The following is a 23,979-nucleotide window of genomic DNA, read 5'->3' as shown; positions in this document are numbered from 1 at the left end:
AGGTTAAATCTGTATGTTTTAGCCCTTGCTCAGGCAAGTTCTCCTAAAGAAGGGAGGCCCAAGTTATTAAGCCAGATAACAATATTTTCTTCAGAGAAGCTTCAAAACGCACATCCCTAAGTATGCAATAAAATGAAAAATGAGAATCACATACAAGATTATTCTACGCATTCTTTCTAACTGAGAACTGAAGTCAAACATTTGGGAAAAGTTCACATAGATGATTCACACCATCCCCCAAAACAACTACAAGATGTTCTTCTCCTGATTATACAAAATAGCATTTGCAGTGTGAGCGTATGATTGCGAAAACCTTGTTTCTGATGCTCCTTTTATCCAGGGTATGGACAGATGAGTAAAAAAAAAAACATGGATAAAAAAATAAATAATAAGGGAGACAAAGGGTAAAATAAATTGGGTAGATGAAAATACCAATGGTCAGTGAGAGGAAGGGGTAAGGGGTATGATATCATGAGGTTTTTTTTCTTTTTTTCTGGAGTAATGCAAATGTTCTAAAAAATGATCATGGTGATGAATACACAACTATGTGATGATCTTGTGACCCACTGATTATACACCATCCATGGAATGTATGTGTGTCAAAATTCTTCAATAAAAATATTTTTAAATTAAAAATTAAGAAAAAAAACATGTTTTCTAGCCCTTCTCTTTGCTGGACACAGTCTCAGAAGAAGGGATGCAAACTTTCTCTGTCACTGGCTAGGGAGTAAATATCTTAGACTCTGTGGGCCATGTATAGTTTCTACCATGTCTTCTTTTTCTTTCTTCTTCTTTTTTTTTTTTACCAGCTTTAAAAACGTAAAATCCATTTTTAGCTCATGGACTGTACAAGCACAGACTGTGTGAGGACTGAAATTGGCCCATGGGCATAGTTTGCTGATGCCTGCACTCATCCGGGCTGGGTACCCAGGAATTCATCGCTGACCTCCCCTTTGCCTCCAACCCCACACCCAATCCAAAAACTAGGCCTCCTGTTTCTACTTCCAAATACGTCCCCAGGACCTTGACTGTGCCCCCCCAGACTGAGCTAGTTTCTCTCTCTCGAGCCACAGAAATGAATTACATCTTCCATGCCTGTTCCCTTCGAGCCATTCTCTGCAGAGTTACTACTACTCTGCTTAAAAACCTTTCAACAACTCCCCATTACCCTTTGGGCAAAATGCAACCTCCTCTCCATGGCCTGCAGTGCTTACAAGATTGGCTCTTCTCCAGCCCCGCTCTGGGCGGCATAGCCCTGGGTGGCAATTGGCATTCTTCCTGTCCTAAGCACACCAAACTCTTTCTGCCTCAGGGCCTGTATCTGTTTCCTAGAGCTGCTGGAACAAATAGCCACATGCTGGGGGGCTTGAAACAACAGAAATGCATCCCCTCACGGTTCTGGGGGCCAAACGTCAGAATTCAGAGTGCTGGCAGGGCACGCTCCCTCCGAAGTCTCGGGGGAGGATCCTTCCTTGCCCCTCCTAGCTTCTCGTGGCTGCCGACAATCCTCTGGCTTGGAGATGCATCACCCCAGTCTCTGCTTCCATCATCACATGGCCTCCCCCACTGCGCATGTGTCAGAGACTCCCTCCACTTTAGCTTACAAGGACGTAAGTCATTTGATTTAGGCTCCCACCAAATCTAGTTGGACCTCATCTTAACTTGATTCTGTTTGCAAAAAGCCTAGTTCCAAATAAAAGTCACATTCACAAGCACTGGGTTTGGACTTGAATATCTTTTGGGGGACACCCAACAACCCTGTGCTAATAGAGCCTTTGCACGTACCAGGAGCTCTGCTCTCCAGGTTCTTCTCATGAGGCAAGTGGCTGGTCCTACCTCATCATGCAGCACTTCAGCCCTACTGCAGCATCCTCAGAAAAGCTTTATCTTTAGGGCAGGCACAATTGATCACCTGCTCATAATATCAGGCAATGAACATGCTAAAGTGAAAAGCACCTTTTCATTGTCAGGTTTCCAGATTAGACTGGGAGGGCAAGGCTCTTGCTCACCACTAACTCCCTAGCCCCTAGCAGAGCCCGGCAGAGAATGGGTACCTAATAAATATCTGTTCAGTGAATGAATGAGTGACTACCCTGGATTTCTATGCAGCTTCACATTGGAGGTTATAAGCCCCCTTCAGTACACTGGAAATCAGTACACTGATTAAATAGTTTAAAGCATTTTTTTAAAAATGAAGTAGTCATTTTCATTTTTATATTTTCATTTCTACATTTTCATATTCTATTCTAGAAAAGAATAGAGCAGGGTGCATCAGATGAAGTAAGGGTACCATTTTGTGAGACTATTGTTTAGTCTACATATAAACACATACATATATAGATGGATGTGTACACTGGATCACAATGTTCCATATATTTAATCACTTAGCCAAGTTATTTCCCTAAGGTGGAACCTCACCACATTATTTTACTTCACTTAAAATATGCTGTTCATTTATGATAAATGAGGAAAAACACTAAAAGCAAAAAATATGTCTATGATGGGACAGCAATTATGCATAAATATATGGTAGCACACAGCTACATATTTGTGAGGGCCTATGGTGTGAGAAGCCTCTTACACACACTAGTTGTCATCATAAAAATCCCTGCAAGACAGATACCATCATCCCCATATGGCCGAATGACTGTCCGGTACTCACACTGTCAAGGAAGTAGTAGAGAGAGCTGCTGGGCATGAGCCATTTGGATTAAAGAAGATTAAGTTTCATTTTTCTTATATCTCAAAGTGTGAAGTCTGAGATCTACTCCACTATACTCATATTACCACGGTCTCTTCTCTGGGCCCCATGGGACAGAATCTGACAAAGTCTTCCTCTTTTTAAGAAGGTTGCATGCATGCCCACCTCCTTTGTTGATGCACACTCTTTCAGCCCAGGCTTGGGTTTTCCCAAGGCCCTGCTGCTGGCTAAGCGAAAACCTTAAAGTTTTCGACTTCTGATCCATGGTGGAGGTGGGGTGAGGAGAAGACTAGAATTAGCTGCCATTCTTATTAATCCGAAGGTACATCATTCACACATGAATAGGTACAGAGACCAACAGGATAGATTATCGTAGTTCAGAAATAGACCCATATACATAGGCTAAATGCCTATGGGAGATGGAATTTCAAGGAATAAAGCAGGCTTGAAAACCAGAACAGATTTTGGTACCAGATAAGTGGAGTGCTGCTGTGGTTTGCAAAAACCAAACATGTTAGAATGGCTTTTTAAATGGATAAGGGGAAAGATTCTGGAGGAGGTGGGAGGAATTTAATAGGAAAGGCCTAAATTGCTCTGAAGAGACTGTCAGTAGAAATGTGGACTCTAAGGATACTTCTGATAGGGCTTTTGACAGAAATGATGAACATGTCATTGAAAACTGGAAGGAAAGCATTCTTTGTAGATAGAGGTCAGAATTTGAGAGTAATGAACTTGGATATTTAGTAGAAGAAATTTCCAGACTAATTGTGTAAAATGCATTCTCGCTACTCCTTGCAGCTTATAGTAAAATGCAAGAGGAAAGAGATAAGTTGGGAATGTAACTCTTGGTTACAAAGAAAGCAGAAACTAATAGTCTGGGAGACTGTGGGCCTCCAGAAAGTGAGACCCCAGTGAATAGGGCATCACATGAGGATTTAAGCAAACATAGAAGCAGTCAGCCATTTCAGAAAAAGCTAGGCTTTGAGATGGAGTTATCCAGGAAGGATTGGTGGAATGTCCTTTTGTTTGCTGGGCATGATCCCAGAGTACTGCATAGAAAACCAACAAGAGTGTTGTGGGATCTGTATAAATAGAACCACTGCCAATCTGGACAAAAAGGGACAGAAAAGGGACAGATGGAAGGAAAAGTAACTTCAGAGGCAGAACCACGGAAGCTAAGGTCTAAATCCAGGAAACCTTGTGCCAGGAGAGTGGACCCACCAAAGTACTTGGGAAGAGTGAGTTTGCCCCAAAGGCAGAAGGTGAGCCTTCCATCTCACTGTTCTGGAAGAGGTGCACCCTAGGATTTGAGAGGGTAGAGCACATTCCCTGGGGACTGTGAGAGTCTGGCTGCCACTCCATTGTTCTAGAGGGATTGAGCGCGTGCCCCAGAGATGACAGGGATCCCAGGTGTTGCCCTGAAACTTAGAGAGGGTGGAACCAAGAAAAAGTGGTCTTTCCAATGTCCCCCAAGACTGCAACCACCCCAGTGTCTGGAGAGAGCAAAACCACTGTGTATGCCCTTGGAAAGGGTGGGGTTGCCATTTTCTAAAGGGTAAATGACTCTAAAACTTTGAAATCTAATAGAGTTGGCCCTGCAGGTTTTTGGAACCATTTGGGTCTGGTGACCCTTGTGTTCTTTCCAATTTTCCCCAGTGGAAATGGGAATATGCACCCGGACTGTCCCTCCTTTGTATATGGGCAACAGATAACTTGTCCTGAATTTTTCAGGTCCAGAGCCAAAGGAGGATTTTTGACTTAGAACAGACCAATGCGTGTAGCTGACTGGATGAAATGCACTGATTTTAACTTTGTATTTAATTTGTATTGTTACTGAGATGGTTTAAGGCTTTTGTGATATCATGGTCAAAGGGATGCGTTTTGTATACGGAAAAAAACACGTCTTTGGGGGTCCAGAGGGTGGAATGTGCCAGTCTGAAGATATTATGTACCCAGAAAAGTCATGTTTTAACCCTGATTCTATCTTGTGGGGGAAGCTATTTCTTTTAAAGTCATTCAACACTGCAGGGTAGAAACTTTTGATTAGATTATCTCCACAGGGATGTGGTGTGCCCAACTGTGGGTGTGACGTTTCAAATAGATGGAGATGTGACTCCACCATTCCAGGTGAGTCCTGTTAGTTTACTGGAATCCTTTAAAAGAGGAAACATATTGGAGACAGAGCCAGAAATGACAGAAACTTCAGAGACAACAGAGAGGGCAGAGCTGAAACAGATGCTGACACGTGGAGAACAGAGACACAGGTGTTTGGAAATGCTTGATGCCTCCAGACATCACCATGAGATATTAAGCAAGCCAGAGCCTGGAAGCCAAGAGATGAAAGCCAGACCTGGAGAAGAAAAGTGAGGAACCCCCTACAGGAAAAGAGGCTGAAAGCACAGAGCTCAGGAGCAAGGGACCAGCGTGACTTCCCAGCTGACAGAGGTGTTCCAGATGCATCAGCCTTTCTTGAATTAACATATCTTTTCCCGGATGCCTTAGTTTGGATATTTCCATTGGCTTACAACTGTAAACTTGTAACTTATTAAATTCACTTTATAAAAGCCATTCCATTTCTGGTATATCGCAATCCGGCAGCTTACAAACTAGAGAGATTTCAATTAGGTGTCTTGAGAAAAATTGGTACCAACTTGTGGCATACTTTTATTCTTGGCCTGGTAGCTTAGTCTTTTTCTCTCCCTCCCTCGCCATTTTGGCACATCCGGTTCTTCTAGACCTCTGAATTACAAGCCTCACCAGCGACTAGTGATGACACAGCCTTGTCTCTTTAACTCTATTGGTCTTCTCCTTATTCCTCCACCTGCCCAACATCCGCTGCTACAAGCACACTCAGGAACAACATCTCTATGGTGCCTACAGACGTCACAGTCACCCATCCGTCCTCCCTGTGTGATTGGCTACCCTCCCCTGAAGTCCACGCCCTAACTCCACCTCTCCTCAAACTGTATAAAGTCCAGGGCTCATCGAGCCTCGAGGTCTTTAGCTACAGGCGGCCCTGGCATAAGCGTCTACCAACAATAAAGCTGCCTTGCTTTATGCCTTAATTGACTCGGCCTCCAGTCCTTCAGACCCGCAGTGGTCCCCTGCGCGCGCGCCTCCTACCCAGACTCTCGAGCTCGAGCCCCCTCTGCGCCTCGCGGTTCTACTCCCTGAACCCCCTCGGCAGGAAGAGTGCACCCTCGCTAGCCTAGCGGGACCGGACTCGGTGGAGTCCCACCTCGCCCCGCACCAACTCTTGAGAGAATTGGATCCATCCCTCTCATGAATACAAAGAAATTCTAAATCAAAGATTTTAAGAGAAAAAAAACTCTCTTTTTTTTAGGAGTATTAGTAGAAAATATAGTGAAAAGATTTTTAAAACTTAGAGTGAAATGGGCTTTCTAACCATGACTCAGAAAATTCATAAGCCATAGGAGAAAATACTGACAACTGGACTACCTAAAAAGGCAAAACTAAAACTTTCTACATAGCAGCAAATACCACTGGCATAGTCAAAATGGCAAATATTACACAGGAAACAAACATTAGCAATTTATATTATAGACAACAGTCTCATCTTGCAATACGGAAGAATTAGAGTATCTACACATCAATGATGAAAAACCAACAGCCTATTTGAAAAATAGTCAAAGGGTATGGACAAACAGTTCACCGAAAACGAAACACAATGGCTCTTAAATATTTGTTAAGATGCTCAATATCACTAATAAACTGAATATTAAAACTACATTGAGGGTGATGCGACGGTGGCTCAGTGGCAGAATTCTCGCCTGCCATGGCAGAGATCCGGGTTCAATTCCTGGTGCCTGCCCATGCAAACAAACAAACAAACAAAAAAACTACACTGAGCTTACTTGTTAAAAAATGCTTTGAAAACTATTGCTTTTTTCTTTCTTTGCTTTGTATATATGTTATATTATATAATTAAAAAAAATTTAAAAAAAGAAACACTACTCTGAGCTGGGGTACAAGGAGAGTTAGTGGTAGAATTCTCGCCTGCCATGTGGGAGACCCGGGCTCGATTCCTGGCCCCTGCACATTCCAAAAACAAACAAAATTCAACAAATGGTACTGCAATAATGGGATACTCGTGAAAAAAGAATGAAATGTGACCCCTGCCACAGCATGCAAAAAAATAATTTCAATGAGATACCATTTTACAACTATTAGTTTGACAAAACTCTTAGTTTAATAACACATTCTATGGGTGAGGGTCTAGGGAAACAGACTCTTACACTGCTTGTAGAGCACAAATTTTACAATCCTCTGTGCTGGATAGCTTGTTAGTATCTGACAAAATACAGATTTGGCTATACCCATTCTGAGAATTTACCCCACCTATATCCTTGGACATGTAAGAAATGATATTTGTAAAGAGTTTTGACAGTAACAGTTGCAACTGCAAAAGACTGAATCGGACCAAATATCCATCTACAAGGGACTTATTTAAAAAATAAATACTGCTACATGCATTCAGAGAAATAATATGACTTCATAAAAGAGGATGGGTGATCTCAGGTAGGAAATGAGATTTTTTTGGTTTGTCCAGAGTGATGCCCCAATGAATCCCAGAGTGATTCGATCAGTGAGTGGAAAAGTACTTGCAAAGTCCCCTTTGGGGAATGGTGAGAACGGGGAGAAATTCAACTTCCTCAAGTTGAATTCTTGATATTCTCACAAGCAATGTGGACAACCAAAGCTATAGGCTGAGCCCCCAGTCTCGGGGTTCGTTCATATGAAACTTAACCCAACAAAGGATAGGTCTAGTCTACTTAAAATTTAGGCCTAAGAGTCACCACCAAGAGAGCCTCTTTTGTTGCTCAGATGTGGCCTCTCTCTCCAGCCAACACAACAAACAATCTCACCACCCTCCCCCTGTCTACGTGGGATATGACTCCCAGGGGTATGGACCTCCCTGGCAACATGGGACAGAAATCCTAGGATGAGCTGAGACTCAGCATCAAGGGATTGAAAAAAACCCTAGACTGAGCAGAGACTCAGCATCAAGGGATTGAGAAAAACCCTAGAATGAGGTGAGACTCAGCATCAAGGGACTGAGAAAATCTTCTCGACCAAAAGGGGGAAGAGTGAAATGAGACAAAGAGTCAATGGCTGAGAGATTCCAAACAGAGTCGAGAGGTAATTCCTGGAGGTTATTCTCATGCATTGAGTAGATGTCACCTTGTTATTCAAGATGTAATGGAGAGGCTGGAGGGAACTGCCTGAAAATGGAGAGCTGTGTTCCAGTAGCCATGTTTCCTGATGATGACGATAATGATATAGTTTTCACAGTATGACTGTGTGATTGTGAAAATCTTGTGCCTGATGCTCCTTTTATCTACCTTGTCAATAGACAAGTAGAACATATGGAATAAAAATAAATAATGGGGGAAAAATGTTAAAATAAATTTAGTTTGAAATGCTAGTGATCAATGAAGGCAAGGGGTAAAGTGTATGGTATGTATAATATTTTTTTCTGTTTTCGTTTTATTTCTTTTTCTGTTGTCTTTTTATTTCTTTTTCTGAATTGATGCAAATGTTCTAAGAAATGATGAATATGCAACTAAGTGATGATATTGTGAATTACTGATAATATATATAGAATGGAATTGATCACATATTAATGTTTTAGTTCATTTGCTAAATTTTTTTAAATTAATAAATAAATAAATTTAAAAAAAAGAGGAGGGGCGGGATATCATCTCACACCCACGAGAATGGCCATTATCAATAAAACAGAAAATGACAAGTGCTGGAGAGGATGTGGAGAAAGAGGCACACTTATCCACTGTTGGTGGGAATGTCAAATGGTGCAACCGCTGTGGAAGGCAGTTCGGTGGTTCCTCAAAAAGCTGAATATAGAATTGCCATACGACCCGGCAATACTATTGCTAGGTATCTACTCAAAGGACATAAGGGCAAGGACACAAACAGACATTTGCACACCAATGTTTATAGCAGCATTATTTACAATTGCAAAGAGATGGAAACAGCCAAAATGTCCATCAACAGATGAATGGCTAAACAAACTATGGTATATACATAAGATGGAATATTATGCAGCTGTAAGACAGAATAAAGTTATGAAGTATGTAACAACATGGATGGACTTTGAGGACATTATGCTGAGTGAGATTAGCCAAAAACAAAAGGACAAATACTGCATGGTCTCACTCATATGAACTGACATTAGTGAATAAACTTGGAATATTTTGTTGGTAACAGAGACCATCAGGAGATAGAAATAGGGTAAGATATTGGGTAATTAGAGCTGAAGGGATACAGACTGTGCAACAGGGCTGAATATAACTCAAAAATGGACAGCACAATACTACCTAACTAATACAATTATGTTAAAACGCTGAATGAAGCTGAATGTGAGAATGATAGAGGGAGGAGGGCTGGGGACATAAATGAAATCAGAAAGAAAGATAGATGATAAAGACTGATATGGTATAATCTAGGAATGCCTAGAGTATATAATGATAGTGACTAAATGTACAAATTTAAAAAATGTTTGTGCATGAGGAAGAACAAAGGAATGTTGCAGGGTGCTGAAAATAGAAGGTAAGTAATATTTTAAAATTTCAACTTATGTGTGAGACTAAAACAAAAAATGTTTATTTGGTACAATATTTATATTTTGACTAGTACATTTCCTAATATAACTTATGTAGATAGTTGGTTGAACAACACAAGTACACAGAAACTTGGGTACGACATGAGATTTTGTTGGTTTGTCCAGAGTGATGCCCCAATGAATCCCAGAGTGATTCGATCAGTGAGTGGAAAAGTACTTGCAAAGTCCCTTTCAGGGAATGGTGAGAACGGGGAGAAATTCAACTTCCCCAAGTTGAATTCTTGATGTTCTCACAAGCAGTGTGGACAATCAAAGCTATAGGCTGAGCCCCCGGGCTTGGGGTTTGTTCATATGAATCTTAACCCCACAAAGGATAGGTCAAGCCTACTTAAAATTAGGTCTAAGAGTCACCCCCAAGAGAATCTCTTTTGTTGCTCAGATGTGGCCTCTCTCTCCAGCCAACACAACAAGCAAACTCACCATCCTCCACCTCTCTACATGGGACATGACTCCCAGGGGCGTGGACTTTCCTGGCAATGTGGGATAGAAATCCTAGACTGAGCAGTGACTCAGCATCAAGGGATTGAGAAAAACCCTAGAATGAGCTGAGACTTAGCATCAAGGGATTGAGAGAACCTTCTCGACCAAAAGGGGGAAGAGTGAAATGAGACAAAGGGTCAATGGCTGAGAGACTCCAAACAGAGTTGAGAGGTTATCCTGGAGGTTATTCTTATACATTAAGTAGATATCATCTTGTTATTCCAGACGTAATGGAGAGGCTGGAGGGAACTGCCTGAAAATGGAGAGCTGTGTTCCAGTAGCCACGTTTCTTGAAGATGATTGATAATGATATAGCTTTCACAATGTGACTGTGTGATTGTGAAAACCTTGTGTCTGATGCTCCTTTTATCTACCTTGTCAACAGACAAGTAGAACATATGGAATAAAAATAAATAATGAGGGGAACAAATGTTAAAATAAATTTAGTTTAAAATTCTAGTGAGCAATGAAAGGGAGGGGTAAGGGGTATGGTGTGTATAAATTTTTTTTCTGTTGTCTTTTTATTTCTTTTTCTGCATAGATGCAAATATTCCAAGAAATGATCATGATAATGAATATGCAACTAAGTGATGATATTGTGAATTACTGATTATATATTGTGGTAGTTAGATTCAGTTGTCAACTTGGCCAAGGTGAAGGCACCTAGTTCTGTTGCTGTGGACATGAGTCAATGGTACCTGAACCTCATCTGTTGCTGATTACATCTGCAGTCAGCTAGGAGGCGTGCCTGCTGCAATGAATGATGTTTGACTTAATTGGCTGGTGTTCAAACTAGAGAGCACAACGTAGCACAGACCAAGCAGCTCAGCGTACCTCATCTCAGCACTCACAGCTCAGTCCAGGCCTTTGGAGATGCAGAAAGAAACTACCCTGGGGAAAGATGTTGGAACCCAGAGGTCTGGAGAGAAGGCCAGCAGAGATCACCCTGTGCCTTTCCACGTAAGAAAGAACCTCAGATGAAAGTTAGCCGCCTTTTCTCTGAAGGACTAACAAAATAAATCCCCTTTTATTAAAAGCCAATCTGTCTCTGGTGTGTTGCATTCTGGCAGCTAGCAAACTAGAACATATATGTAGAATGGAATGATCAAAATAGGAATGTTTGCATTTGTCACATGTTTTTTGATATTTAAAAATATTTAAAAAAAAAAAAAAGAGGATGGGGAAACCTTCTACAAATGGATATATGAAAAGATTTCCAAGTCAGATTGTTAATACTAAATGCTAGTAAAAACTATGCTACCTTTTATATAAGTTGGAGGGAGAGGAAAAAGGGGAAGAATATATATGCAAATATACTCACAACTGCTTGCACTCATGTAACAACACTGTCTAAATGGCCCTCAACAGGCCATTCACTCTATGACATTACCCTATTTCCTACGTATCAAAACTTGAAACTCTCTTACTTGTTTTTGGGTTCTCTAGTTTATTTTCTGCCTCTCCTCAAAAGAATATAAACTTCCCAAGAACTGGGACCCTGGCCATCTTGTTCACTGCAGAAACCCTAGAATGATACAGTGGCAGGAACTACTAGCTATCCCCCAACATCTCCTCTCTTTCTTCCTCATTTATAGACCCCCCCAATTTTCAGATGGGCAAATGGCTGCCTAGAACGAAGACGACATGCCCCAGCCTCCCCTGCAGCTAAATGTAACATGGTGACTAATTCCTAGCCATATGATGTAAGTGGAATTAGTGCCCTTCATGAAAACGTGCCTATTTTCATCCCTTCTCCTTCCTAATGGTGGGATACAGATGCACTGTCTGGAGCTCCGGCAGCCACCATGAGGTGACCAAGGAAATAGATGGCATGAATGGTGAGTAATAACATGTACGGAGCATGAATGACTGCCTTCTGTTATCTTGAATGAGAAAAGATCAGTTACTCCCAGCCAAAGCTGTTCCAAAATAATGAGGCACCTAAAACAACACATGTAATGATAAATATTTGCTCAATGCTAAATTTAAATGCATGCACGGAGGGTGGTGGAGGACGTTTGGATAAGTGGATGCCAAGACACAAGGAGGTGCCAACCTTCATGAAGGAAGAGTTGGATTCAACATGGCAGCCATAATCATTATGCATTCCTGGGTTTATCTGCATGTGACTAATATGAAATTCAAATTCCTTGTGGCGGGGGTTTACATTTCTAATATAGGGAGTAATGCCATTTTTTTTACCATCTACCAGGACCTCATGACTAATAAGCTCCAGCAGTAGCTGACGCTGATATTCTGGAAGCTAAGGCCAGAGCCCAGAAAGGGCCAGAACACCTGGCTGTGGGAAGACGGCCAACACACTGAGGTTTTGGAGACTGTGGTCATCCCTGATACCTGCACACTTGAAGCTTATCTGCAACACCTGTCATGGACTCAGGAGCCACTCACCCCTGCAGAGCAGAAGGTATAGGCTCAGGAGCCAGCATGGCCTAGGTTTCAACTCCTGGCTCTGCCATTTAAGCAGCAGTGCAGGGATGGTCAAGCAGAGAAAGATAGCACAGGCACAGATGAGAGTGGGCTGACCAGCTGTTGTCCAGTGCTGTGCTGTCTCTGGACACCACCCTGATTCTGCCTTCTGTTCCCTTTTGCTTTAGTGTTAAAAAGGCTTTTTCCTGGGGTGCACGGGTAGTTCAGTGGTTGAATGCTCACCTTCCATGCAGGAGACCTGGGTTCAATTCCCAGACGGTGCACGCCTCCCCAAAAAAACACTTCCACTAAGAATCTTTTGGGAGTACATGATAGATTCAAACCAGCATAAAAGGTGTCTTAGCAGGACCAATTTTAGGCAACTATGAATAAAGCTTTTATAAAAAAAGGCATTGTCCTGGCCTGTGGATATGCAGTGCGAACAAACATAGAGCTCAGGAGGACTCTTTGCAGAGAGCGCCATAGCAGTGATGTCTGGGCCTCTTGGCTGCCAAACCACCCGTGCGGCATAGGGAGTTTTGCTCTCCAATGCTATGCCTGGGATCTGGATTTTGCTTTTGGGAAGGCAGGGTTCACGGGGCACAAACACATCAACCCTTCACAATCCTATACTACTTCTAATTCCCCATGGGGGTTTTACACTGATGTTCTTATTTTATGTTGGTGCATCCCCATAAGGAGTGGTGCCTGCAGCACAGTGACGTGTGGCAGGCTGAGCTCTGTCCCCCAGGAGAAAAAGCGATTCTTCATCTTAATCCACTCCTGTGACTGTGAACCCATTGCAAACAGGGCCTTTCAAAGGCTTTTATTTTTCATTAAGGTGCTGCCAAGGGAATGAGGATGGGATTAGTCCTATTCCTGGAAGTCTTATAAAGAAAAGTCACAGGGGGTGGGCCACGGTGGCTCAGCAGGTAAGAGTGCTTGCCTGCCATACCTGAGGACCCGGGTTCGATTCCCGGTGCCTGCCCATATTAAAAAAAAAAGAAAGAAAAAGAAAAGTCACAGGGAGGAGACAAAAGCTGGAAGCCAACGAAACTGGGATAAAAAGGAGAAGACTCCGCCACGTTGTCGGGAAAGTCAAGGAACCCACGGAATGCCGGCCACCCAGAGCGCTGCTTGCCCTAGAAGCCTTCCAGCTTCCGAGACTAAGACAAAAAATTCCCAATGTTTAAGCCAAATCATGATGTAAATATTTGTCATAACATCCTGGAAACGAAGAGATAAAGTGACAGATCCACATTTCAATGGCCCTTATTCTCATCATTAATGCACGCACGGGGCAAATTCAGCTAGGAAGCTCTTGGCAAAAAATCTGAGGTTAATACTGTAGGAGAGGTCTCTGAGATATGGATCTCGGGCAATGTCTACTGGGCTCTTTATAGCCTGGAGGAGACAGACAGGGAAAGACGCTGGGCAGAGCGGTCCTAGGGGCTCCCCAGGAGGCAACCCAGTTCACCTGGAGCAGAGCCGCTAGAGAAGAACAGGACAGAGCCACCCAGCAGCGCACGAGAGGCCGCCTGTGACTGAAAGCAGCTGTGGGGACCCCACCATCTCAGGGCTGCCCACGCTAGCCCACATCCCACATCCTCCAAACACCTCTGCCCTCTCCTGTGGTTCCCGCCCTGTTAGTGCCCCATCATTTCTCTCTCTGTGGGTATCTGGACCACCCTCCAATGGCAGTGCAGAACCATACATCCTAAACCTCTCTGAATCCACTCAGTTTCTCTTTGTTGCTGCTACTGTTGCAAATAGCCTTTCTCCAGGCTTCCTCTTAACGATGCTGATGCCTTCATGAAAGAAAGCAAGGCTAACATAATTGAGACAAATGACGAGCTCTACAGTGCTAAACGGGATGGAATGGCTCAGCTATTTGTGTCCTTCCACTGGTCTACTGCAGCGCCACAGTTCCTCAAAGGAAAAATAAAATAAAATAAACATGCCTCATAGAATTAAAAAAGACCAAATCTGGTAAGTAAGACTCCCCTGTGTGGAATCACTCAGTTCCAACAATTATCCTCCTCCGTTAGCTAAGGTCTAGAATTCAGGTTGCAGCTAACTCCATACTGTAACCTCACACCCGGCGCCGCATCAGCTCAGACGTGGACCAGGTCTGCTCTCCTCTTTCAGGGTCCTGCTGTGCACGGACGAGCCCGAGTGAGGGCAGCATCTGGGGAGGGGCCTGCCCAGCACCGGCTGCTTGGCCCCGAAGCCACGATCAGGGGCTGCCCCTGGCACGGGGGGGCGAGGCCAGCTCACCTGTGTAATGCCCACCTTGCAGGCTGCCGTGGTGGTTGCAGACGGCATACAGGTCATACAGGAAGTCCAGCGGGTAGGTGTGGGGCAGGCAGGCCGGCTGCTTCCAGGAGGGCCAGGGGCCGGGCGCGGGCTGGGGGCCGGAGCTCCGCTGGGCCACGTGGGGGGCCATATTGAGGCCGACGAGCGGGAATTTCACCAGAGTGGAGAGCTTGTTTCTCTTCTCCCCGACTTGACAGAACCTTTTGAGGTGGACGATGAGGATGTCAGGCAGGGTCCACAGGCTCAGCTTCACCACCCCTTGCTGGAGGACCCGGCAGTGGGGACACCTCCACGCATCGTCCTGGGCCAGCTGGAAAGGAAGCGAGCGGGACGGTGAGGCCAGGCCGGCGGCCAGCAGCCCACCTCCCTCGCGGCCGGGAGCAGGCCCCGGGCAGCACCTGCTCCTCCTTGGTGTAGACGCGGAAGCATTCGTCCAGGGTGCAGCTGGGCTGCTGGTGCGCCTGCTGCTGCCGCCACACGCTCTCCGCCTCCGGGACCGGCTCTTCCGTGGGGCTCCGGAACAGGCTGCCAAAGAGAAAGCCAGTGGGAATTCAGGGACTCCCGGCTCCAAGAGGAGCTTCAGCTACGTCTGTCCTCGCTGCAAACCAGGTGGACAGCACCTCCCCGGGGAAAGCCAGGCGCCCTTCCTAAGGGTTCCTCGGACACCTTGTGCAGAATTCCATCTTAGCGTCCCCTCCCTTTCCCTGGAACTGTCCATCTCTCTGACCAGCTCCTGCTTTCCTCATCCTTAGGCACAGAGCCTGGCACCTAGGAGGAGAACCGTAAACATTTACTGGACCGAACAGTGTCCTTTTTTCCAAGTAAGGCTGACGCACTCAGGGTTGCAGAGACAGACAAGTGCAAGGAGGATAAGCGTGGACTCAGTCAAGACAGCCTGGGTTCAAGTGAATAAAAAAGTATTTGCAAAGTCCCCTTGGGGGAATGGTAAAGAAAGGGGGAAAATTCAACTTCATCAAGTGGAATTCTTGATATTCTCACAAGCAGTGTGGACAATCAAAGCAATAGGTTGAGCCCCCAATCTTGGGGTTTGTTCATATGAAACTTAACCCCACAAAGGATAGGCTAAGCCTACTTAAAATTAGGCCTAAGAGTCACCCCCAAGAGAACCTCGTTTGTTGCTCAGATGTGGCCTCTCTCTCTTAGCCAATGCGACAAGCAAACTCATTGCCCTCTCCCTCTCTACATGGGACATGATTCCCAGGGGTGTGGACCTTCCTGGCAATGTGGGACAGAAATCCTAGAATGAGCTGGGACTCAGCATCAAGGGATTGAGAAAACCTTCTCCACCGAAAGGGGGAAGAGCGAAATGAGACAAAATAAAGTGTCAATGGCTGAGAGATTCCAAACAGAGTTGAAAGGTTATCCTGGAGGTTATTCTTATGCATTAAATAGATATCCCTTTTTCATTTAAGGCGTAATGGAGAGGGTGGAGGGAACTGCCTGAAAATGTAGAGCTGTGTTCCAGTAGCCATGTTTCTTGAAGATGATTGTATAATGATGTAGCTTTTGCAATGTGACTGTGTGATTGTGAAAACCTTGTATCTAGTGCTCCTTTTATTTACCTTATCGACAGATGAGTAAAACATATGGTTTAAAAACAAATAAATAATAGGGGGAACAAATGTTAAAATAAGTTTAGTAGATTGAAATGCTAGTGATCAATGAAAGGGAGGGGTTAGGGGTATGGCATGTTATGAATTTTTTTCTGTTTTCTTTTTATTTCTTTTTCTGAATTGATACAAATATTCTAAGAAATGATCATGATGATAAATATACAACTATGTGACGATATTGTGAATTACTGATTATATGTGTAGAATGGAATGATCATATGGTAAGAATGTTTGTGTTTGTTTGTTGTTTTGTTTTTAAAAATTTTTTTAATTAATAAAAAACAATTTGAAAAGACAGCCTGGGTTCAAATCCCAGCTCTGCCTCTGCTTTGTGTGACCCTGAACAAATGCTCACCCTCTCTGTGCTGCAGTTTCCACATCTGAAAAAAATGCGGCTATGCCAACACCTACAGTATAGGGTGTGATGTAAATTAAATATGCTGCATATACGTAAAGTGCTCAGAGCGGAGGCTGGCACAGGTACGCGGGTCACTGCTACTGGCTGTTCACAGTCACTACCGTGATGGCTACTGACCCCATCGCCATTACCCTCACATTTGCTACCATCATGCCATAATTATTTATATACACACAAATCTCACGAGGGATTCTCAAAGGAATGGATGACACTGCATCCGGAATGCATGCAGACTGCCCACATTCATAATGGAGCAAACCCGGGCACAGGGAAGATGTGTTTGCACAGGGAGGGCCCGCTTCTCCTCTGCAGGAGGCAAGTTCTGAACGCACCGCTCCTTGGCAAGGCTGTCCCATTCCACAGCCAGCTTGACGTGAGGGGGACCACCCGGCCTCCGGAGGTGCAAAGCCCTGAGAAGAGAGCAGAGATGACCATCAGAAAACACGCAGCCTCTTTCCCACACGCCTGCAGGGTCCAACAGTGTGCTTCCAATCCCAGAACTGACCGCCCAGATGGAAATACCCGGAAATGACTGTAAACCCAAGGTGACTGCCAAGGCTGCTGAAGGCTTAATCCTAAAACAATCCCTTAAAACTTTCCCCTCAACTGCCAAGTTGATGGACCAGGCCCTTGGTCTTGGGGCTTGTACTTATGAAACTTATTCGTGCAAAGGTGAAACTAAACCTCTTTATGATTATGCCGAGGAGTCACCCCCAGAGAACTCTTCTGTTGCTCAGATGTGGCCTCTCTAAACCAACCCTGCAAATAAACTCACTGCCCTCCTCCCTACATGGGACATGCCTCCCAGGGCTATAAATCTTCCTGGCAACATGGGACATGATTCCCGGGGACAAGCCTGGCCCTGGCATCGTGAGAGTACGAAAGCTTTCTTGACCAAAACGGGGAAGTTAAATGAAACAAAGTTTCACTGGCTGAGATATTTCAAATGGAGTCGAGAGGTCTTTCTGGAGGTTATTCTTATGCAATATATAGATATCTCTTTTCAGTTTTTGGTGTTGGAGTAGCTAGAAGGAAATACCTGAAACTGTTGAACTGTAATCCTTGATTCTTGAAGATGATTGTCTAACTATAAAGCTTTTATGGTGTGATTGCATGGTTGTGAAAACCTTGTGACTAGCACTCCCTTTATCCAGTGTATGGACAGATGAGTAAGAAAATAAAGATGAAAAACTAGATAAATAATAAGGGAGGATGGGATGCTTTGGGTCTTCTTTTTCACTTTTATTCTTTTTTAACTTATTTTTACTCTTATTTTTATTTTGGAGTAATTAAAACATTCAAAAATCAACTGCAATGATGAATGCAGTTTAAATGCAGTATAAATTTAAATATATATATATATGGAGGGATGCTACTGCAAGCAATATACGTACATATCTAACAATCTCTACCAAAAGGGAGCCCAGAGTCTAAAAGGAGAGACACACAAAGAGATACTAGAATGTACCCAGGGAATTTGCAGCAGTTCAGAAGAAGTGTTCCCAGTTACTCTGGAGGACAAAGACTTCCCGTGCAATGATGATACTGTGAACCACAGAGTATTCACTTTGGATTATTATAATGCATGTGAATATATAATATATTCCAATTAAAAAATCAGTCTAAGATTGCCTATTTGTCTGACTCTCTGATGCATGTGACAAAAATAAAATTTTATATCATTTAAAAAAAAATCAGTTTAAAAAATCAAAACTTCCCCCTTGCGCCTTTGGGAGCTCTGGAATTCTGGGTTCTGCCAAGGACACAGACCAGTTTCCCGTTACATCATCTTCTCAATGTCTGCAGGGCAGTTTCACCTGAAGGTCCTATGCAAAAACCCAGCGCTGACAATTATGAAAATGAGCTGCCAGCTGTCCCTCTGCCCCAATGCTAAAGGAGCACCCTCTGGTCAGCTTCCTTCACTTACAAAGTCTTTCCTTTCTAAGTCCTCCAACACACAGCTGATCTCAGTGTGATTAACCTACAGCTCTCTCCAGCTTCCTGAGCTCAGCCCATTTCACAAAAGGCTAAATGGCCTCAGTGCAGAAGAGATGGGATAAGAACACGGACAAGAAATCAATAAGACATATACAAGTGGTAGGTACCTTAGCTTAGCATTTATTGCAAGAAACAAGCGGGAATGTAAGATGAGTTCTTAACTTGTTTGAAAATCCATGAAGATTTTGAGCTCATAGTAGGTACAAAGCACTGACGAATCCTGGGTGGATTCATGGCACCATCTTACATGAACAAGAGCCAGGACAGAGCAAAAAAGCAAGGCGTATGGGGGAGAAGTTCTCCCAGTTTACTGTTGTAGGGGAGAAACATCAACTGGCCCCCTCACCTTTCCCTAGAGTGGGGAGAACAAGAGCTATGGGCTCTCTGCTACCTCTCTCTTTCCCTGGCTCATCGCCCTTGTCTGGTGGGTGGGAATGGGGAACGGTGACTGGCTCAGCCCCTCCAGGTTGATGTTCTCTCTTGCTCATTCCCTTGGGCTTCCTGAAAGCAGCTCTGCCCCTGCAAGTGGCTGGTAGTTTGGCATATCTAGTCAATTCAGAGGAGACATTAGGGAGCCCATTTACAGCTCTATACTTAAGCTTCCTTCTTTAGGACTCCCACATTCCTGATTTCTACAATGGAGGACAGGAGGCCTGCAGTTGGAAAGCTCCACCCGGGCACACTGTGTAACTTAATTCTGGGGGAACAATACAGAGACCCAAACTGGTCTCAAAATTCACATCATTAACCTTCTTCACTAATTAACCTAATATTTTGTATAATCTTTCTGCCTCAACCTTAACTATACTTTTCAATTGCATTTGAAGAAGGAAGAAGGAAAATCATTTCTTGGTAGCCTCAAACTACAATTCTGTTGCACAAAACTCCCTGGACCACAAAACAGTGAGAGGCAACTGGTAAAACAACGATTCACGAGACAGTATAATCTACTCTGTCCACAGCCCTGATTCAGATGGGAAAGAGGGCATGATAAAATATGTTATAGATATTGGGAGACATTGATTGCACACCAAGTACAGAATATTCATATGTTAAGAATGTTCATGTTTATATGGATTGATTTTATTAACAAAAATTTAAAATATATATATATATATGTATGGAGGGATGCTATTGCAAGCAATATACATACTTATCTAACAATCTCTACCAAAAGGGAGCCCAGAGTCTAATAGGAGCGACACATAAAGAGATACTAGAATGTACCCAGGGAGTTTGCAGCAGTTCAGGGGAAGTGTTCCCAGTTACCCTGGAGGACAAAGACTTCCCGTGCAGGATGAGTAGGAACTAGCCAGGTGAATGGGGAATGGTGAGAGCAAAGGATCCCACAGGAGGAGGGCAGCAAGAGCCAAGGGCAGCACATGTGCTGGAAAGATGGTTTGGTGATACTGGAATGTCCAAGTCACATGAGTGACAGGTTATATGGAAAGAGAAGGGGCCAGGTCATGTGTGGACAGTAACCTGTGGACACCGGGAGGCTAATAAAGGGTTTTAAACATACAGGTTTGAAAGCAGATAGATGAGAGGATGGCTGATCTGGAGGCAGGTAAATCAGAAAGGAAGCTCTGGGACAATCCAGGCAAGAGGTAATGAGCGCTTGGACTCAGGAAATGGTGGTAAAGAGGGAGTAGCTGTAAGTAATCATTGGGGTTGGATGAACAAGGCTTGATGATGGGTTGAATGCAAAGACAAAGATGGAAGAAATCAAGGATGGCTCCCAGGTTTCTAGCTTGGGTTACTGAGTTGATGGTGCCACTTAGAGACAATGAGAAGAAAGGTTTAGCAAGAAGAGCCCTGATCAGCAAATATTTTGTTTTCAATAGTATGAGGCATTTAAGCAGGACAGATGGGTCTGTATCTCTGAGAAAAATCTGGTCTGGAGAGGGAGATCTGAGGACCTTAATCCAGAGTTGGTAACAGATCACCCAGGGAAGGAACACAGAGGGGAGAGCAGTGGCCAAGGGGGGAAAATACTGAGACCCAAAAACCCTTGAGGGCCCAGGGAGGGAGACAGTGCTATGAGAAGACTAAGATATTTCTAGAAAAAGGGGGCTGAATGGAAGGCTCCATGAAGGAGGTAAGGGATCAATAATATCAGATGCTGGAAGGTCTTTGAGGCCACTGAGGAGAGCTGCGCCATTGGGGCTGGGGAAGGAAAGCTTCAGCCAGATTAGCAAGGGAGGTGGACTGAAGGGAGGGTTCCGTTTAGTAGGATTGAGTCACTGTACAACCACACTCTTATCCAGTGCTTTTCAGTCTACCTATGGTGACAGACATGCTGTTTGTTTCTAAGCCATGGCAGGCTTATGCATTGGTAAATATATTTAAAAAAAGATGGTTTGGGGAGGGAGAAAAAAGACATGCAAAATACCAGTCCAACTAAAAAATACATATTATACATACAGATACATATATATAATATTCAATACATTTTCAATTGCTCTGTCATAGTGCTTTAAAAATTTTAAATGCTTCCTCTCAATTTCTTGCCAAGGGCTGGCAACAAATAGCTTGCAGGCTGGTACCATTCTGTGGAATTGAGTTTGCTGGGTTGTTATAACAAATGCCACATGATAGGTGGGTTTAAACATGGGAATATATTGTCTCATGTTATTGGAGCCCACAAGTCCAAAACCAAGGTCTTAACCTTCTCCCAAAATCTATAGCGTTCTGGTGCTGGCTGAGCTCAGTCCTTGGGGTTCCCTAAGCTGCATCTCTACCTATGATGCACGGTGCTCTCTCTCTGTCTCTCTGTAGCTTCTCTTCCTTCTCTTCCCCTCTCCTAAAGGAGTCGGTCCAGTTGAGTTCACTGGTGTTTCCTAATTGAGCGAAATCCAGACTTTCCAGGCAAATCCATCCAGATTCAAGTTCAGGCTTGACTATGGAAGTGTGAGCAAGTTATCCAACCTCTAGGACCCCCAGTGTCCCCTCCTCTTTGAAGGAGCCATAATAGCACCTATTGAACAGTTAAAAACCCAGAAGGTGTAAAACCACCTACCTTGGTGGCTGGCCCCAGAGGGGCCAGTGATTGAGAATAGCTAATTCGGGAATCAATTTTACTGATACACAGCCTCAAAGGAGTCTAGTCAAATAAGGATATGTTCATTCTCTCACTGAATTTGGAACACCCCCTTACCTGTCAACTGACCAGTGACAGAGGGGCCGGCCATCCTGTGGGGATAAGTAGCTGCAGATCAGGGAAAGCCCCACAATCCGGATAGAGAACAGCGACCCCAAGTTCTGCCAACACAAAGACAAAGGACACAGGTCACCATGGCTCCCTATGTTGATTTAAATCACAGTCTTAAACAGCAAATACTTTATTCAAAACAAATAATCATTTCTTTTTCTAGTCTATTTTGAATATTCCCATAATAATAACTATTCAAAACCTAGAGCTATAAAAGGCTTCTTTTCCTAGAAGATACATGTTATACCCTTTAGTGATCTAATACTATGTTTTAACATTTAGTTTTCCCCAAAAAGTGGTCACGGTGTCTTTAAAGAAGTGTTCAGTGAGAGCAGATAATGGTATAGTGGATAGGAAATAAACCAGTTATGTTAATTAATTACTAGTGGATGATTTGACTGATTTTTATCTGTATGATTATTATCATCACCAAAATGAGGCAATTTATCTAAGAGTAAGTTAATGTCTACGTCACACCACATGCAAAAGAAATACAGGTACAGTTTTAATAAGGTGCATGAAAATATACCACCTATTTTTTCTATCCTAAGATGCATATTTCTTTTGTAATTTAACATTTCTGAAACTGAAAAATTTCACTCTAAAAATCAATGGAGTCTTCAAACTAGTTTTATAATTCCTCTAAAAGTTAAACCATATGACCTGGCAATTCTCCTCCTAGGTATATACACCAATGAACAGAAAACAGGGACTCAAACTTGTATACCAATGTCCATAGCAGCATTATTCTCAATTGCCAAAAGGCAGAAATAACCCAAGTGACCATCAACAGACAAATGGATAAACAAAACGTAGCATATCCACGCAATGGAATATTATTCAGCCACGAAAAGGAAGGTTGTATAACATGGATGAATCTTCAAAGCATTACGCTAAGTGAAATGAATCAGACAGACAAATATTGCATGAAATATCTAGATTAGGCAAACTCATAGAGACAAAAAGTAGTTTAGAGGTTGCCAGGGGCTCAGAGAAGGGAGGAATGGGGAATTATTGCTTGATGGGTAGGGTTTCCTTTCAGTCAGATGAAGAAGTTTTGGAAATGCATAGTTGTTGGTGCATGGGTAGTTTAGTGGTAGAATTCTCGCCTGCCAAGCAGGAGAATTTGGGTTTGATTCCTGGCCCATTCCCTCTCTCCCACCCGTCACCCCCCAAAATAAAAAAATGCTGCTAATAAAATTACAAATGATATAAATATCACATATCTGCCTCTGTGTGTGCATATGTATAGATACAGAAATACATATATGTAAGGAGACACGTGAAAAAGAATACAAGATGGCAATAATCATTGTGCAACATTGTGAATGCAATTTATGCCACTGTAGTGTACACTCACAAATGGTTAAAAATGGAAATTTTGTGTTAAGATACTTTACCCCATAAAATTTGGGGGAAAAAAAACTGTCAAGGTCATCAAAACCAAGGAAAATCTGTGATGCTGTCACAGCCAAGAGGAGCCTAAGGAACGTAATTACATTACGACTAAATGTAATAGAGTATCTTGGATGGGATCCTAGAACAGAAAAAGGTCATTAGATAAATACCAAAGAAATCTGAATAAAGTATGAGCTTTAGTTAATAACAGTGTATGGATATAAGTTCATTAATCCTGACAAACATGCCATACCAACGTAAGATGTCAAAAATAGGGGAAATTGGGTGCAAGGGAAGAAAGGGGCAACATGAGAACACTGCACTGTCTGCTCAATTTCTCTGCGGATCTAAAACTGCTCTAAAAAATTTTTTATTAAAATAAAAATAATTTTCTACGAGGGACATGACTCCCAGGGGTGTGGACCTTCCCGGCAATGTGGGACAGAAATCCTAGAATGAGCTGAGACTCAGCATCAAGGGATTGAGAAAACCTTCTGGATCAAAAGAGGGAACAGTGAAATGAGACAAAGTGTCAATGGCTGAGAGATTCCAAACAGAGTCAAGAGGTTATCCTGGAGGTTATTCTTACACATTATATAGATATCACTTTTTTAGTTAAGGTATATTGGAGAGGCTGGAGGGAACTGCCTGAAAATGCAGAGCTGTGTTCCAGTAGCCATGTTTCTTGAAGATGATTGTATAATGACAAAGCTTCCACAATGTGACTGTGTGATC

The 23,979-nt window shown here is 43.2% G+C and overlaps 1 protein-coding gene across 1 annotated transcript in view; it reads right to left on the bottom strand.

Moving 5' to 3' along the window:
- Positions 1-23,979, bottom strand: part of USP43 (ubiquitin specific peptidase 43) — a 94,073-nt gene that overhangs the window by 26,615 nt on the left and 43,479 nt on the right. The window contains 4 exon segments of the mRNA XM_077165964.1: positions 14,547-14,895; positions 14,984-15,110; positions 16,970-17,047; positions 21,793-21,896. Coding sequence (XP_077022079.1) covers positions 14,547-14,895; positions 14,984-15,110; positions 16,970-17,047; positions 21,793-21,896 — 658 coding nt within the window.

This window comes from Tamandua tetradactyla, chromosome 6 (assembly GCF_023851605.1).
Source record: "Tamandua tetradactyla isolate mTamTet1 chromosome 6, mTamTet1.pri, whole genome shotgun sequence".
In the NCBI taxonomy this organism is placed as follows: domain Eukaryota; kingdom Metazoa; phylum Chordata; class Mammalia; order Pilosa; family Myrmecophagidae; genus Tamandua; species Tamandua tetradactyla.
Note: the sequence above shows the minus strand (reverse complement) of the source record. Positions and strands in the feature narration are given on the sequence as shown.